Below are 18,090 nucleotides of genomic sequence, written 5' to 3'. Positions count from 1 at the left end.
AGGGACTCTGCAGACCGTTTACATGCAGAAAAAGCTACATAACACACAAGGGGGCGGGTAATAACCAGAAAAGCATGGGACCTTTAAGGCATTGTTTTATTAAAAAAAGAGAAAATATAAAACTTAATGTTTGTTGCAGCTCAATCGCATCCATTCTTTAACCCTTCAATACCATTAGTAATAATGAAATGCACGTGAGCCGTCGTTATGAGATTTATTTTTCACTTGTTTTTTTCTTTTCTCCTCAGGTTCCTGTACAACCGCTCTGGGGAGTGGAGTGATGGCACTGTTCCCATCCTGGCCACCACTGCTGCTGGCTTCACCTACATTGCATTCTTAATGGTCAGTCCTACGTCATGTATTCACTGTGGGGGTGTTAAACAAGTCGTGTTCATCATATTGCCTCTGTAGTGATTGCTTGTGCTTTAAAAAAAATTCTAACTTGACATGCTTTTCTCTTTTTAGGTTCTAGCACTTTGCCACGTTGCACTTGGGCAACAGCTAAATTTGCACTGGCTCCATAAGGTAATGTGCCAAATGTGAGACGGAGCAACTGTGTTGGCGTGTGTGTTGTGAAAAATGGGAAGTGGAAGGTGGTTGATGAGTTTTGCATTATGCATCTATCTCTGTCTGTGATGTCTATTTCTATCTGTCACCATTTGTACTGTGTCTAAAATGTTATCTGCAAATCAAATGCATGGACCAAACACTGTTCGGGGTGTGAAAGGGCTGAGGGCCATGTGGAGGTTAATCTGGTATGTGTGGGAGTGAACATGTATTTATCCAAAATGACAGCCCCTCTGATTTTTTGTATCTCTTTCTCTGTCTCTACAGATAGGAGTGACTGCTGCTCTGCTCACCACCGTTATCGGGGTGATATCTGTCAATCAAACATGGGGGCAAGAGTGGGATGTCATCCCCATCTCGCTGCAGGTCAGCACACTGAAACACAGCGAAACCACAAAGTCATGTTTCACGGCTTTTACATCACTGATGATTGAACGTTTGAATACTTAACTGAGTGCGACACAAAGTCAAGGCAGTTTATTATTCCTACTTAACAACCTAGACTTTGAACATTGGTTTGTGATCAAATATTTGAACTGTAACCACTTTTACCTGGACGAGGAAGTGAGGGTTGAAAACATCTAGTTTCACTTTTGCACCTTTTTTTTTAGCCTGGTATCAATCTGATATTAATAAGTATCGAAATCAATCAATCCTACCTTTTTAATACGTGAAGTTTTAACAGTAAATATCTATATATATTATTATTATTATTTTGTCGTTCTCTTACAAGACAATCCTTGGTGCTGGTGAGAAAACAGTCAATCCACATTTATCCTCGTAACAATTAACAGCTCAACGATTTTCGAGGAGTTGTGAGAAGCTTATAATTAGTGTGTCCCCGTGAGATTATTTCACCACCAAGACTGTGTGATTGAAGTGGACGCGCTACTCCTCTGAAAACTGATGCCATTGAAATTGAAAGCCTCTACAAATTATAGTTATTATCTCCGAGTGATGTTAACAATGTGTTAACCCCAGATAATGTGTGTAATTCAATGCCTCTCTGTCTTTTCCTTTTGTTTCTCTCCCCTTTCGCTGACTGTCTTTCCCCTTCGTCTCCATTTCTCTGTATCCTATTTCCTTCATCCTCCCTACTCTTCCTCACCTCTCTGTCCAGGCCACAGGTCCGTTCCTGCACATAGGGGCTCTGGCTGCGGTCACAGCTCTGTCGTGGATCGTGGCGGGACAGGTCGCCCGCTCAGAAAAAACAAGTATGTTTACTTCTGCAACAAGGAGTACAAGTGACTCTTACCCGCTGTACCCTGTCTGCCACACACACACACACACACACACACACACACACACACACACACACACACACACACACACACACACACACACACACACACACACACACACACACACACACACACACACACACACACACACACACACACACACATGGTAGGAAGAGTGGTGAATGATTAACTCTATGTAGACAGAGGCCAGGACCTCCACCCAGGGTGTCGGAGATAACGAACATTCCTACGGGCTCATGTGATGTTTTCCAGTCGGTACACCTTGGATTGTTTCTCCTCGAGTCTTTTTGGGGGATTAGGATCTCGTAGTGAGTGTTCTCACTCTCGCTGCCGTTGGTGGAGAATAGAATCGAAAGTCATTTATGTACCAATTTTATTGTCCTCTGAACAAAGAGAGCCTTGTTGTAATGTTGATTTAATCATTCATGTAAATCATAAAATGTATTTTTTTATGACGATGGACAACAGTTTGTGCTATGGGAAATATTAATGTTATACAAGTCCTGGATATATTTTAGTTTCTGCTTTTGGAGAGACATGATGAGGTGGAAATGTCTAGGCCACACTTAAGCATCTACCAAATACCGGAGAGGATGTGAGTGAGTGTGTCCGTGTGTGAGTCTCCTGTTCGTAACAAGAGTCAACCCCACCCTCACCTTGAAACGAATACATTCCCATGAGCGTGTGTGTGCGCGTTAGTGTGTGTGCTCCCACTCGCAGCCTTCATCTCTCACTTCCGTTGAGCTGAAAGCAGGAGAAATGTCTCCCTGATGGCCATGTTGTCATACACTGTACGTACCCATGCAAAATACTGATAATTAACTTCAAAATTCACCATCCTCTTACGTCAAACATTCCTTTCCTGTGAAGTTCAGTGCTGTGGATTTAATAGTTAATCCAACTGTAGGATGTTTGCTACAAGAGACTACCTTGGCGTATGTACTGTATTAGTCACCCAGGTGAAGGTGCCAACATTGTGATTGTGCAAAAGAATGTAATAACGTGATATTTATTATAAAAAAGCAAACAAATAAAGACATAACTACCAGTATGAGGAATGTTTGGGAGTAATATCAGTAGTGTAGATGTGAATGTGAGAGCATTATGTAGTGCAAGGTGTAAAAAGCAAAGGAAACACCAAACAAAGGTCCGGAGCTGCTCTCAGGAAGGAGATCGGGGGAAAAGAGTGAGAGCCACTCGGGATAGGAGCTTTTAATCTCCAATAATGCGACAACCAGGTGCTCTCATCTGACACTCCCACCATCTTTGTTACATTCAGGGACAAACAATAAGCAAGACTTTAGGAGGTAGGCAGGAGCTGTCACAGTCGCCATGGTCATTTTTTGACATTACATTACATTTAGCTGACGCTTTTATACAAAGTGACTTACAATAAGTACATTCGACCGGGAAGATACAACCTTGAAGAAAACAGAATCATATAAGTGCATCAGGTTTCATAGAGCCAAACATTTCAAGTGCTACTCAACTGGCTTTAGATAAGCCAGCCTTTTATTAGTATAAAATGGGACATGCCAAAAACATGTCCCATTTTAATATACACCTAAAGTGCAATATGGGAATGTCAGTGCTTTTAATATTCTCGCAAACATTCATCAAAACTATTTCAGGCTTTATTGGTGTTTTGCTGAAGACAGGAGGAGCAGTGCTGAGTGCAAGCTCTTGGGATATATGGGGAAATGTTTTATTAGTGCGTTATGTACACTGTGCAATGTCCACAGAGATCCACGCAGACCCCTATAAACTGTGACACAGCTAAACAGGGCGCCTTGGTACAGTCTCTATGTTCCTGTGAGCTTCTGCTCCCACATGACATGAACGCTCCATCATCGCTAAGAGATGCAGCTATGTCATGGCAGGTGCATTGCTCAGGAACCAAAAAAGGGCAATGAAGAGTTGTTAAGAAGATTTAATGATTACTTGTTTGAACAGATACATCAGATAAGTGAACGGTTCATTAGTGAGCATTAGATGGGCTGTTAGGCTGATTATTTTCCCCTGGACGGCGCTAGGCTAACTGTTTCCCCTGTCTGAAGTCCTAATGCTAAGCTAGCTGACTGCTGTCCTAGCTTCATGTATACCTTACAGACATGAGGGTGGCTTTCGTGTCTGCAAATAAGCACACTCCCCAACCTTCAACGTTTGTTATCACACCCTATACATCAGTCACAATTGTATTCTGGTCTGTCTTCTCTCAGTGTTCCTGGTGGTGGTGGTGCTGCTGTATCTCAGTGTGCTGCTGGGTCTCTACGTGGTGCCGCTGTACATCTCCTCCCCCTGCATCATGGACCCCAGCACCCTCAAACAACGCCCTGATGTCATTGGCCACCAAGGAGCCCCCATGGTGAGTCTGCTGACAACTACCAAACATCTGAATGTGGTAATAAACCAGGCAACAATAAACAAATAGTCTTTTCACATCTTTCACATCTTTCACACGCTCTACCTGCCTTTTTAATATGTGGTGTCAAAGATTGTGATTTGGAAAAGGCAGAAGGAAAACTGCCTACAGATGTTTGTTCCTCTTGTTTTTTCTTCTTCTGCGATTCCCAGAGCTATTCTAGTCTATTAATGACCTTGGTGTAGTGCAACTGAAAATAGTCGACAAACATAACCCAGTGGGAGCTGTGTGATGTATGGGAGGGAAATATGTTCTACTGGATCTTTTTCTGCAGTTGTGTCTTGCAAAGACTTGGGAACTTGCTGTGAAAGAAAATCGATGTAGACATTACTAATAATCACATTCACTGCCATCACTTCACATCATCTCTCTCACAGCTAACATCCTAAACTCTTATTACAGCCTGTTAATTAAGCATGCATCAGAAGGCCATGTTCAAATCTGATTAATGCACATTTTTGATTTTTAAATTTGATTTATGTGCTCGGATTCATGTTATAGCTTCTAAATATGACCTGAAGAGTGATTGATGTTCTTGGCACAGCGTCTCACTCAGTGTTATGCAACGCAAATGAAGGACGATTCCTAGTTATTCGTGACAGTTACTCGCGCGATCCAAAAACACACCCTGCTGTTGTTTGTGGTATTTGTGTTAAGCGATCGATCCTTACAGCGGAATCTAAAATTGGGAGTGGTTCCGCGATGCTGTGAGAAACGTGGTCACATGACTGACATCTGTTTACCAGAAGGACTCTGTATTGATTACGGCATTACTCCTCTCCTGTATTTCCAAATCATTAGCTTTACTCACACGGTCTCAAAGGACAATGCTTTTCTAGTAAGTGATGTTAACCTAATGGTGTGATATGAGTCATAGCCTTGACTTGAGTTACAGAGCAATCCTCGTCTCTGTTCCATTTCATTTCATTCAAAAGGAAGGAGTCTATTCTCACATCTATGATGCACCACATTCACGTTTATTTTTGATGTTGTAACACAACTTAATTGATCATATGTATAATAATAATAATAATAATCAGCATTTTATCTGTGATTTTCTTCAGCAGTGGTAGGGTTTTCAGTTTCTGATGAGGTCATTGTAAGATGACTTGTGTGTGTGTGTGTGTGTGTGTGTGTGTGTGTGTGTGTGTGTGTGTGTGTGTGTGTGTGTGTGTGTGTGTGTGTGTGTGTGTGTGTGTGTGTGTGTGTGTGTGTGTGTGTGTGTGTGTGTGTGTGTGTGTGTGTGTGTGTGTGTGTGTGTGTGTGTGTGTGTGTGTGTGTGTGTGTGTGTGTGTGTGTGTGTGTGTGTGTGTGTGTGTGTGTGTGTGTGTGTGTGTGTGTGTGTGTGTGTGTGTGTGTGTGTGTGTGTGTGTGTGTGTGTGTGTGTGTGTCCAGCTTGCTCCAGAGAACACACTGTGGTCTTTCCAGCGCGCTCTGCAGATGAACGTCACCGGGTTGGAGGCTGACGTGGCTATCAGGTACACACCAAATAAATAGATAAAGAGTTATTTAGTATCCCTACATTCTGCCTCGCTGTTTGGTTTATGGAAGCCAAGAGAAGCAAATAAGAACAAAAACAATCAAGTTTGAAAAGTCTGATCTTAATTATTTTTGTTGTATGAATTAAGAAAGGGATTTGGCAGGGATAATCCCTCCGGGTCGCTCTGGAAAAATGTGTCTTTAAAACAATAACAAAAATGTTTTGGCAGGTGATTTCTTCTTTTCACGTGTTTGTGGTCGTGGTACTAACTTTGGTCACACGAAGCTAACCTGTCCCACTGCCCCGTGTTTTAAATATGACTAAAAGCATTCATGTTTCTGTCATGCTGAGTTTTAATATCTCTATGTACTTTAAAGACAAGGTACACATATTCTGTGTTAGCAAGTTGTGTTACTCTCTCGTTAGACGTGACAGAAAATGGAGCCACTTAGAAAGATTACCCAGGAAAAAAAGTCAAGGAGAGAAAACTTTTGAAATCAGACCTTCCTTACATGGACACACATGTGTTGATTCCCTGATAAAACTGTAATGGGCAAGGCTAAATATTCTTTCATCATAAAAGTCTCGTAAATAACAATCTAAAAACATACTGTACTTGGGATTTTCTCTACAACAGTCACACATTTGTGTGTGTGTGTATAACATTCATAATAATAGAGCATTGGACTCGCTACAGTCTATCAGCAGGCAGTAGATAGAGGCACGAAGTCACATAATGGGAGGTGACAGACTATGTTCAGAGAGACACACTTGGAGGAAGAAGAGAGGAGGGAGGGAGGGAAGAGAAAAAATAGGGGGGGTTCTGTATGGCCATGGATAGTTCCTGTACATGTCTACTCATGCATATGGAAGATGACTGATTATATAAAAGTGTGGGGGGGTGTTGCCCTGTTGTGAGTGAGAGCTTTTGTTTAGACTCCACGTTTTGTCATCTTTGATTCTGACTCTATTCCTGTATGAGAAACCTGTGTGTGTGTGTGTGTGTGTGTGTGTGTGTGTGTGTGTGTGTGTGTGTGTGGGTGTGTCGGTGTGTGTTTGTGGTTGTGTGTGTTCGCTCACTGTACAGTAGAGGTGACTGGCTGTGTGATTGGTGCAGGCCGCTGACAGGTGAGCTCCTGGCTGTGCTGAGTAATTAGACTTGATGACAGCCAGAGCGCCAGTGAGACTCCAGCAGATCACACACACACACACACACACACACACACACACACGCACACACACACACACACACACACACACACACACATACACATACACTTGTATCCACACACACTTGTATCCACACAGGGAAGGCATTGTTTTGTCTGCAAATAATTTTATATGCAAATATTAAGTAATGGGAGGGCATTTTTATTTTCTCTCGTCATACCAAAGTCATTTGGTATTCAAATATTGATCAGAAGCTTTTTTAAAATAAAGACTCACAATTCACTTTTGTCTTGTCTCTATTCCCATTATTTCAAGACTTATCCGCTCCAACCAAGTCTTTTCTCTGTTCTTATCTGAATAAATATGACATCCTTTTAAGAGCTGTTATTCCTTCAAGCCTTCACTAGAGAGACAGTTAACTCTGCTGATCCTTTTGAGTCCTTTTCAAGCTTGCTCAGGTTGAATTATTCTAAAAATATTTGTGGCCCTGTTCTTGATGTCAGCGTGTTCAAAACAAATATCTAGATGTTGCCTTACCGTAAAGTGCATCTCCTAACTCTGCTCCCACCTCTGATCATCAGTGTGGACGGAGTGCCTTTCCTGATGCACGACCGCACCCTGCGGAGGACCACAGACGTGGGGAAGGTGTTCCCCGACAGACACATGCAAGACGCCTCATCCTTCAACTGGACAGATCTGCGGCAGCTCAACGCCGGACAGTGGTTCCTCAAGGTAGTTAGTGGCTGCTGAAGCCATTTGAACTGTTCGACAGCGTTCTGTGGTGTAGTGATGTGAGATCAAGGTCATTAGCTTCTGTTTGCAGAGGGTCAACTAGTGCTTCAAAATAATTGTTTGGTTTCAACCTGCTGAATTATTCTTCCCTGCATACCATACTCTACAAGAAATGTCAAATTGACCTGCTTCTTTATTCTTGTCCAGCCACTTGCTGCAGATTGTGTAAATCCATGTTATTTCACATTCTGTGAGAAAGAGAATAAGAATAAACTTGACCAAGATCCAGTGATGTAGAAACATTGCTTTTCATGAACTGAGATACTCTGCTGTGTTTCCTACAGCACCCTCCGGCCATGTATTTGCTTTCTATTCAATTTAAATTCATGCACTCTAAATGTAGGTTCAAATTCATGTTGTTTTGAAATACAGTTTGATCTTCTGAAGTTTATATTTCATCATTCAGGTTAGCGTGCAAAGTTGGCTGTGATGCCTCTGCTACGTCAACATTTGTCTCAATCTAAATTGTTTTCCACACTGGCTCTCAGTCTCTCTACATTGCATGTGAGCTGGATTTCAAGGTGCATAATCATGACAATTACCTGCCATAGTCTGATGTCCACGTGTATATTTGTCCTGATCTCTATTAACATGTTGAATGTTAAGATGACAGAGCAAAAAGGAAGGAAGTGAAGCACACTATGGAAGACCTATATACGAAGCATCTCGTCTCCTTCTCTTGTATCCTTTGACAGGGAGCAGTGAAGCAAGAAGGGATGTGAAGGAAACAAGGAATATTTATACAATATATTCCACTAAATGTATCTGCTGTAGGCTTCCATACGCACTACTTATAAAGGATGGAAGCTTCTGTTTAGAGTAACTACGATAAAGAAAGCAGGTTTACAGATTTTCAAAAAATGTAAATTAAATTACTTAATGTTATGATATACTATTTTGTTTATTTTTGTAACTGTAATAAAACTGACACCTGTGTTAAACATATATCTGATCTTCGTCCTCATGCATCTCCCTTCCTGTGTTTCAGGATGACCCTTTCTGGACGGTGCACACCCTGTCGTCGCGTGAGAAGCGGCTGATAGCCAATCAGAGCGTGTGTAGCCTGGAGCAGCTTCTGCGGCTGGCTTCCTATCACAACAGCACGGTGGTTTTCCGGCTCAGGAGACCCCCTCCGGAGCACCCCTGCTACGACAGCTGGATCAATGATACACTGCAGGCTGTGCAGGAATCTGGGGTTCCTCAGAGCCTGGTGAGTAGGGACTGAAGGCTTAGAAACACTCGATCCGCGTTGTGTTGTTTCCATAGCAGTATGTCTACATATCTATTTTGAGCTGCTAGATGTGTGGATTTATTCTCCCATATTCCCAGACCCCAATCCCAGGAGTTATTTCCTCAGTAATCATTTTCCTGACCAGTATATTGTCGAAATCACTAGTTTCAAGGTAGTGTCAATGCAGAAGCATGCATTCATTTCGCTTTTCTTTCATGCTGTGCAAAAAAATCAACCTCTTAATCCAGATATCTCACCATGACTCGCGCACGCATGCATGTGCTCGGTTGTGGCATGACCACCAAAACAGAAAGATATGGACACAAGATGTGTGCAAATGTATTTAGTTAGAAGACTTGTTTTTAAATGTTGAAGTTAAAAGCATCAATCTGGTGCACTTTGAGAGCAACATTAGGAGATCTATGGATACATCTCTCAACACCCATACTGTATGAAACAGAACTGGAAGCAGATTTAATTTTTCTTTATCAATCGATCAATCACATTTATTTATAAAGCACATTTAAAAACAACCCACGTTGACCAAAGTGCTTATGGATATTTTACAAATCGCTCCCCTTTTAAACTGTATTCTTGTTTATTAATAACAACTTCATTTTACCGTCATAGTATTTTATACCTGTTTTTCATTTATTCTCTTATTTTGTTATAACTATAATGATCATATAAAGGTGTGCCTTTACCTCACTGAGCTGAGGTTATCTGAGCCTCTGTCAGGAGAGAGCTCTCTTCCACCTGGTTGTAGAAAAAGCTCCTTATATTCGTTAGCATAGCTAGCTAACCAGATGCTAACAATCCCCGGTACCGCTCTCTCTCGCTCGCTTAAACAAAATGCGCTCGTGCCACACACACACACACACACACACACACACACACACACACACACACACACACACACACACACACACACACAGCCGAGCTTGAATGACACAAAGACCCAGAAGTAGTTCCAGTGTAATGTAGCATATTCTTTTTGATGGCGTCATTGTATGATCAGTATGACAGATGAACAGATGCCACTGGGCTTTCAACTAAAGACACAGCCACGCAAAAACTGCGGCATGTGTACGGCTCCTTAATTCTTATTTTTTTGGGTGTGTTTATAAATGACCTCCAGGGCCGTATCAAATGGTCTCGCGGACCGTATACGGCCCAAAGGCCCCACCCCTGCTTTATGGCAAGGCTACCTTGTGATTGACAGGTTGCTTCCACGACTACCTCCTGTCTTGGTGATTTCCTTTTACTATGTATGTTCATTCAGACCACGCTTCATTAATGATGTGATAAATGACACAAAGTGTGATTGGGACCAGTGTAAGAAGAGTTTGTGTTGTGCTGTGTGAAGGTGATGTGGACTCCAGATGAACACAGAGCTCAGGTGAGGCAGCTGGCCCCCGGTCTGATCCAGACCTCAGTGGAGAAACGGAGACTCCAGCGCCTCCATCTGGACGGCATCAGCCGGCTGCTGCTCCGATACAACCAGGCCAGCACGCAGGAGATCGGGTAGGAACACACACATGAACCTGCTACTGTTATCAGGTGGGCACAGCTCCACTCAGATTTAAATTAAAAGACGTGCCCTTATGGGATTCATGCGAGGGGGACCCAAGCAAATCAAAACATCAGCAAAACACGTGGGTTTGCTATCCTGGCTCCAAAATGGTGGAATGACATCAGGACAGCAGAAAGCTTACACATCTTCAGAGGGAGACTGGAAACTCATCTCTTTCGACTCCACTTCGAGCCATAGAATGACTAACAAAGCACTTATATACTAATAAAGGACTGGCTTATCTAAAGCCAGTTGAGTAGTACTTGAAATGTTTTGGCTCTATAAAACCTGATGTACTTATATGATTATTTTTTCTTCAAGTTTGTATTTTGTTGGTCGAATGCACTTATTGTACTGTAAGTCGCTTTGGATAAAAGCGTCAGTTAAATGAAATGTAATAATAAAATATACTTTTCTTCTTCCTTTCCTTCAGAAACTTCTCCCAGAGCAACATCAGCATCACGCTGTACACCATCAACGAGCCCTGGCTGTACTCGGTGCTCTGGTGCAGCGGGGTGTCCTCCGTCTCCTCCGAGGCCTCACATATACTCAAAAAGGTGCCTTACCCCATCTGGCTCATGGTAAGGACACAGGACATGCTGTTTAGCTTCTTCTTTGACTTGTTCTTCTTGCTCTTTGCGTGTAAAGTGTGAGGCTTTCTTTGTTCCACCATAGTCTTTCTATTTGACCTTCCAGCCTGTAAGATCTGCTTGGTAACAGGATTTCAAAGTGTAAAATCTCTCATTAACCGGCTATAGGTTGTATCATGTGATGGTATTACATGACAACCTGTCTCCTCTCCTTAAGCTTCCTCACCTCTGCATGACTAAACGAGATTTTAACAAATGATACCAACAAGGGTTCTTAGCTTTCAACCGAACTCCTTTATTTCCCGCAGCGAGCATAATATACTCTTAAGTTTGAAACACTCATTCGAGGTCTCTGCACTGTCGAATGAAGTGCACTATCATCACTGTAGTGGATGACTCATCTTTTCTAGTTCAATCCCCTTCTGAAAACCTGGGTAGCACCCACACTGTGCCGCTCTGCTATCGTTTCACCAGCCTGCTCTACCCGTCTGTAGCACCATATGGGGACCCTGCATGACAACATGTGGAAGTGACCCCAGCCCCTCCGCTGTGGTTCAGGAAGGGTTTAATCTGCTGGGCCATCTGCTGTCAACTGTGAAGTCAAGGGAAATCTGCCATTGGGTGGTGTTAAAGTCAACGCTTGTTTTGCTATTAAAGCTCAGATGGTGTTTCATCTTTCTCTACCTTGTGCTTGATCTAGTCTGTTTATCATTATGTCTAACCAAGTATTGCTCGAGGAGAGGCTTTTGACTCATCCACATCGTATAAATCAGCTAACATGGAAAGTCTTTTCGATAACGCAAAGCTGCTCCCCAAGTCTCACTGACTCCAAGTCACGTCTTATCGCGTGATTTCAGAATGAGATTACTCCTTGAGTGGGACACAATACAAAACGGTACATATCAAGAGAAGGATTTAGTGAATTCATTTATGTTATTGTCCATAGTGTTGGAATTTATAATAACAACACAAGCCTGTTAGTGGCAAAACAAGCAGCATTAGTGGACGTACATTGACGGAAAAGCCTGTGTTCATACCCTTTAAGGGGGTAACATGTATTTATGCAGGTTCTCAACTTGGTCTATTACATTACTGACCGTTTTTGGGATTGTGTTCAAGTGCAATGAATACACTTTGACATGAATGCACACCTTAAGGGATCATCCCCTGTTTCCCAATTCAAATGTATTTACTTTAATGTAGATTTATGAATCAAAGTGTGTTTGAACGGGGCTGCTCACATAACCGATTGTTTTGTCGACACAAGGCGCCACCCAGTGGTGGATTCTGCCATGACCGTGTGTGTGTGTGTGTGTGTGTGTTTCCAGAGACCAGATGAATACTGCCTGATGTGGGTGTCTGTGGACCTCATCTCCTTCGCTGTAGTCATAGGAATATTCATTTTCCAGAAGTAAGTACAGCCGCTCAATGACAAAGAGGAAACTAAAGACTGCTCTTTGGTTTTGTTTTCCGTGTATTCTGTCACTAAATACTGAATATTAACGAACACTCTTCTCTTAAATCTCCCATGCAATGCAACACACTTTTACTCAATCTACCTGACCTGAACCCAAACTAACAGCTCGTACATAATGACGCTGCTCTCTTGTGTTTTGATCCCTTTAAAAACAATACTTTGCCAATAATGACCCGACAGAGGAGCGGCTGACCAAATGGCATTGTGTGTAGTGTGGTGTGCAAACTGTGATGATGTCTATTAGCTGTGTTCTCCCCCTGAATACCATCCTATGAGCATGTGTTGTCTAAGCTAAACGATGTAAACCCGACAGCAGCCTTTGCTCTTTGCGTTGGAGAGAGACAGATGGCTTCCGAGATGAAGGGCAGAGATCTCTCCTTTCTGTTTTGTCTCTTTCTCTACGATCCGGTGCTCTGCTCTTCTGTAGCTCCTGCTGGCTTTTAAACTGACCTCTCTTGTCTCCTGCCTTCTTTTGTCCTTTTTGCGTCCTTTTCCGCCTCTTCCTCGTCCTCTTCCTCTGCCTGATGTGCATGCTCTCCTCCTCTGCTGCATTCTGGCCTCTTCTCTCAGCTATCACATGATCAGGTAACTGGGTCACCTCTCCTGACCCAACGTCTTCTCTCCTTTCACTCTTTCTGTCTCATCTTTATCCATTTTTTTTTTTTTCTCGCATTTTTTGGACATTTTTTTCCCATTTCGTTCTCAGTTGTCTTTTCGTTCTCTCTGTTCTGACATTAAACTTCATCAGACTTTTCTCTCTCTACCTTTCTTCCTATATTTATTTTCTCTGTCTCCATGTCACCTGAATCGTTGTACTGCACTGCTGCATCCTTCCTCTAGAGGAAGAAGCTCACATCCTTATCCCCTAGGGCTTAATAAAATGCTTTCCACCCACACAGCACAACACATCCGCAGCATTAAGTCGCCAATGAGATTTAAATGTATTCTCCATCTTATTAAGGCCAACGACTAAACTTCCAAATGAAGTAGGATTGTGCATTGATCAGGGGAAGTGCCTCAGAATAGACTTTGATTGATGCTGACCAGCTCAGAGCTTGCTCTTTTGCATTTCCAGTTACTCTGAGCAACGCTTCAGAGTTATAAGCTAATTCATTGAAGTCAAAGTTGCTTTCACTGAAGCAAAGGCACCGCTTTCACGTGCAGGAAATGAATCTCTTTGCTTTGACACACAAATAATGATTCAATAAATACAGACTGGAGCAAACGTTCCTGTATTTAATTGTATTAATTATTATTCATCCTGAAAGTATATTCAATAGATATATAGTAAATGCAGGGCATCATGAACAATGACTTTCAACTGAAAACATATATCTTTTTTGAATCTCTGCAAAGTGTTATTTGCAGATCACACTTTTTTAAATAACAATCTATTTAACCGTTTAACCACTTTCTGGAAAGGGCTAAAGAGGACAGAATATAGTTATTACTACTTCCAGATAAATACCTGACTCTTGAAGTATGAGTAGTACATTATGGATCAACCATTAAGAAACCTGTCAGTGAAACAATACACACCTAATAAAGAGTGCCTTATTCAAAATGTCCTCATTGTTTAGTGTTCATCTTAAGGCTCTGCACGACACACTAACAATGAGTTGGGCATGTAGCTCCTTTTTGAACTGTAGAAGTTTTCCCTCTACGGACCAAAACTGTCCCTGAGCTACAAACTGCATTATTTAGGGATGTAATTGTTGACTCAAGGTAAGCCAAGTTTATTTATGTAGCGCATTTAAACAACAAGGCAATTCAAAGTGCTTTAAAAAAAAACATTAAAAGCATCAAGACACAGAGCTAAACAAACCAACAATTACATTTGAGAACAATCATTAAAAAAACAAGAGAATACAAATACATAAAAAAACTAAAATAGAATACGATATAGGTTTAAAATGCAAGAAAAAGTCTCAGATATAAGAGTTATTTAATTTAATAAAAGATAACTGCAAAGAGGAAATTCTTCCTCCTTGATTTAAAAGCAGAGCAGCAGTCCTGCAGTTTTCTGGTGGCTCATCCAGATGCATGGAGCATAGCACCTGAGCGCTGCTTCTTGAGACGGCCTCTGACCCTAACCGTGCCCCCCCCCCCCCCCAGGTATCGAACCAGCGGCATGCGCAGCTACAACCCGGAGCAGATCATGCTGAGCGCGGCCGCCGTCCGGAGGTCCAGCCGAGACCTGAACGTGATGAAGGAGAAACTCATCTTCTCAGGTGAGAGCCTCGCAGCCAGAGGACGTGTTCACGCCCCGGATGTTTCTTACCCTGTTGTTGTTGTTGTTGTTGTTTGTTGTGACTTTGAAATTCCTCTCTTGTCTGTTAACCTAAAGATGAGGAATCATAAGCATGTCTCTGCATCCCAGCATGCATCTGTCTGTGAACGCTCCTCCTCTTCCTCTCCTGTTGAAGGTCACCCCCAGTAGCGGCCTGTGTGATGTGCTCCACCTCCTCTCCATGTTTCCACCAGCAGGGACTACTTCCTTTTATTCCATTGCATCCCTCGTTACCTGACTCCTCTCCGCCTACACTCCCCCCCCCCCCCCCCCCCCCCCCCCTTCATCAATCCATCCATCCCTTCATGCACCCATCCTCCCCCACTAGCCCCCCTCCACTGGAGTCTACGTCATGTGTAGGGGAGCTCATAGACGCCCCAGTCTGTCTAGACAGCCTCTAGAGCTGGGGGTCAAAGGTGAGTCATTTCAGTCCCACCTAATTCTCCCGCTCATGATTTTCACCCGACTTTCTACTCAATCGCTCCTTTTTCTTCTATTTTCACATCTTATTTGAGTGTAACTGCAGAAATGCGTTCATCATTGCCGACACGTGTCTGTTTTTTTCACTATCGGGTAGAAATACAAATGTTTAACTTAAATTCTAATCTTGATTAAATACGTTCTTATCCATTCAGATTACTGTACTTTTAAAACACTATAAGAAGGGGAAACGTGATGTGGTTGTAAAGTTAGGCTGTCACAATATCAGATTTTCACTTCACGATAGTTGCTATGATAATTCAAAACTAAACTAGTGATATTTATAGCATTTCCATATTGAACTTTCTTTATTGTGCGTTGTTTGATTGAGATGCTGTCATGACATAACGTATATGCAAGTGGGATGTTGAATCAATGCACGCAAATTCTTAGGCTATTTCCTCTTATAAATGACTTGGAGTCCATTTAAAGATACGTGTTATGGGGCGGGCAGTACTACTGGTCGAATGTACATGTACTATAAAAGAGAAACCGGGGCCATAGTGTGCAAAAAATAATACATCTCAAGGATTGATTCATTTACATTTACCAACTCAAAGAAGCGCTACACAATTTGGGTCATTTAAATAATTGTGATTCTTTTTGACTGATTTTGCAATTGTGATAAGATTTGAAATGTTAGTGGGAATTGCTCCTACTGCAATTTAAATATTGCACTAGTCCATATTGAGATTTTGATAACATTTCCATAAATTCTGCAGCCCTAAAGGAATCAATACTTTGAACAGAGTTGCTCACAACTGCACACATCTAACAATTACATAATACATTGTGGAAAGGCATGAAGAAATCCACAAGGCCTAATATTAGACACAAACAATAATGTGTATTATTAGCATGATATCAATACTTGTTTTCTTTTTAATGCTTAATGCATGTCATTATCCAATACACTGACTGTTTGTCTCACTCCTCTGGCGCCCTCCAGAGGTGGGGAATGGAGTCGGCAGTGGGGAGGAGCTGTACGAAGACAACGGCTACGACTACTAAAGCAACCAGGGTATCCACCGACCTGTGTGGACAGACCACTCATCATTCCTCTGACCTCCACCTCTGTCCTGCTGAGAAACTGACAGACTGCTGTATCTGATGGAGAGAGAAAAAACAACCACTCAGTTGTGTAAATTCTGTAAATAGTTTTGAGTTTGCTTGTCAGACTACTGTATATGACACGGGACTACACGCACTTTTTATTGACGGGAGTCGCCAAATCTGTGGCCCGGAGAGGCCCCTCTGAGTTACAATTAACGCCTGCTTCATTTAAATATGTTTCCAGATTGTTTATTTTATGCTAATTTCCCAAAGCAGTTTCTTGTTTTTAACCACTCTTCTTCTCGCGGCAGATTTCTTTAGCTTTTAACGAGGCTTGAACGCAGCATGAGACTCGCTAACCGCTCCTCGCGCCTTCCATCAGCACTCCACTGTGCTGCTGTTCATTCATATTTATATTTAAGAGAAAAACAAAAAAACACCAACAAGCTGTTTACAGAAGTCCTGCCTTCTCCTCCAGGTGAAATATTCAAATGGTGTATGTAAGATAATTCTTTTGAAAGAGCCTGAATGCCCACCTTTGACCAGTGCATGTGAATAATAATCATATCGGCTGATGTATGTGTTGGGGGGTGAAGATGTGTGCAGTCTTTTTATGGTTAATGTGAATGTGTTTGGACTTTTTTTTTTTTTTTAAAAGATGTGATTGTTGTATAGTGTGTATTCAGGCTGGGTATATATGTTACCCTGTGTGCAGTGCTATGTTGAGTGTGTTATTGTACATAAAAAGGTGAACCAGTGTGTGAGATGCTCAAGCCAACTAAGCATTATATTTCACAAATAATTATTGAACAATGTGACCGTGATGAACAAAAGCAATATCCGGGTCATGATGGAAGTCATGCCACTGCCTCTGAGTCGCAGGACAGTCTGCAGTGTGTTGTTGTTGTTGACAGCTGCATGCATCCACGTGCTGGTGGGTGCTAAATGTGAAAAATAAAGCTCTAAGCTATTTGAAGGGACGCTACAGGGATCACAACAGGGTCAAGGAAATGGATTGCCTTTTGTGTTTTCTTTATTTGGGTATTACTGTGCCTCAGAAGTAAACAATACAAAAAAAATGATCTAATAAAGGAGATTTTAAGTTGAAACTTTTGTTTGTTTTTCAATGATATGACGCGAAAAGGAGGAACTGGGGATTAAAGCAACAATCAGACAGTGTTTTTAATAAGTGAGTCGGTAATCCTGTCTTTTTAGACTTTCGACACATCACTACATTTCAGCTGCGGTTCTAGACTCATTTTACTGGGAGGGGTCAAATACTTGAATGAGATGGGCACATTTAATGCAGGAAGAAGGAGATTTTAACATTTCTAGTCAAGCACATACAATACCATTATTATAAACAGCGTTTGTGTCAATAACTGTTACAATTGATTTGAGTTACTTTGGCCCAAGAGACAGAACATTAAGATAAGTTTGTCATAATAAATACATTATTTATGCAGCCAAACTTTGTTTTTATTTCATTTCTTAATGTGTTTCAGTAACTTAGTTTAAATGACATTACTGAAAAAATCCCGTTGCCCAGGTTACAGCACACTAAGTTAGTATTTTACATGAATTGCATTATCATAGATTTATTCTTTTGGAGGGGAGCCCATGCTACATTTGGAATCAAATCAAAAATAGTTTTACTGCCTTAAGTTCTCAAGAGCATCCTCTTTCTCAAATGTGAGGATCAG

General features: G+C 41.8%; 1 protein-coding gene across 4 annotated transcripts in view; it reads left to right on the top strand.

Annotated features, from left to right (window-relative positions):
• The window catches only part of gdpd5b (glycerophosphodiester phosphodiesterase domain containing 5b), a 51,321-nt gene extending 33,825 nt beyond the window's left edge, over positions 1 to 17,496 (top strand). Inside the window, exons 4-18 of one of the 4 annotated variants that reach the window (XR_013807441.1) lie at positions 249 to 342; positions 466 to 525; positions 835 to 933; positions 1,688 to 1,781; positions 4,049 to 4,194; positions 5,647 to 5,729; positions 7,483 to 7,633; positions 8,682 to 8,903; positions 10,291 to 10,448; positions 10,931 to 11,078; positions 12,416 to 12,498; positions 13,135 to 13,149; positions 14,680 to 14,795; positions 14,991 to 15,270; positions 16,284 to 17,496. Coding sequence is in view for 2 of the 4 variants with exons in the window: in XM_079677372.1 (XP_079533498.1) it covers positions 249 to 342; positions 466 to 525; positions 835 to 933; positions 1,688 to 1,781; positions 4,049 to 4,194; positions 5,647 to 5,729; positions 7,483 to 7,633; positions 8,682 to 8,903; positions 10,291 to 10,448; positions 10,931 to 11,078; positions 12,416 to 12,498; positions 13,135 to 13,149; positions 14,680 to 14,795; positions 16,284 to 16,345 (1,531 nt within the window). In the remaining 2 variants the exon portion in view is untranslated. The remainder of the gene's footprint in view (positions 1 to 248; positions 343 to 465; positions 526 to 834; positions 934 to 1,687; positions 1,782 to 4,048; positions 4,195 to 5,646; positions 5,730 to 7,482; positions 7,634 to 8,681; positions 8,904 to 10,290; positions 10,449 to 10,930; positions 11,079 to 12,415; positions 12,499 to 13,134; positions 13,150 to 14,679; positions 14,796 to 14,990; positions 15,271 to 16,283) is intronic. The other 3 variants (XR_013807442.1, XM_079677372.1, XM_079677373.1) reach the window with 3 other exon arrangements.
• Positions 17,497 to 18,090: the final 594 nt, after the last annotated feature.

This window comes from Notothenia rossii, assembly GCF_949606895.1.
Source record: "Notothenia rossii genome assembly, chromosome: 4".
Classification (NCBI taxonomy): Eukaryota; Metazoa; Chordata; class Actinopteri; order Perciformes; family Nototheniidae; genus Notothenia; species Notothenia rossii.
The sequence above is the reverse complement of the archived record's forward strand: the minus strand, read 5'-3'. Positions and strand labels throughout refer to the sequence as shown.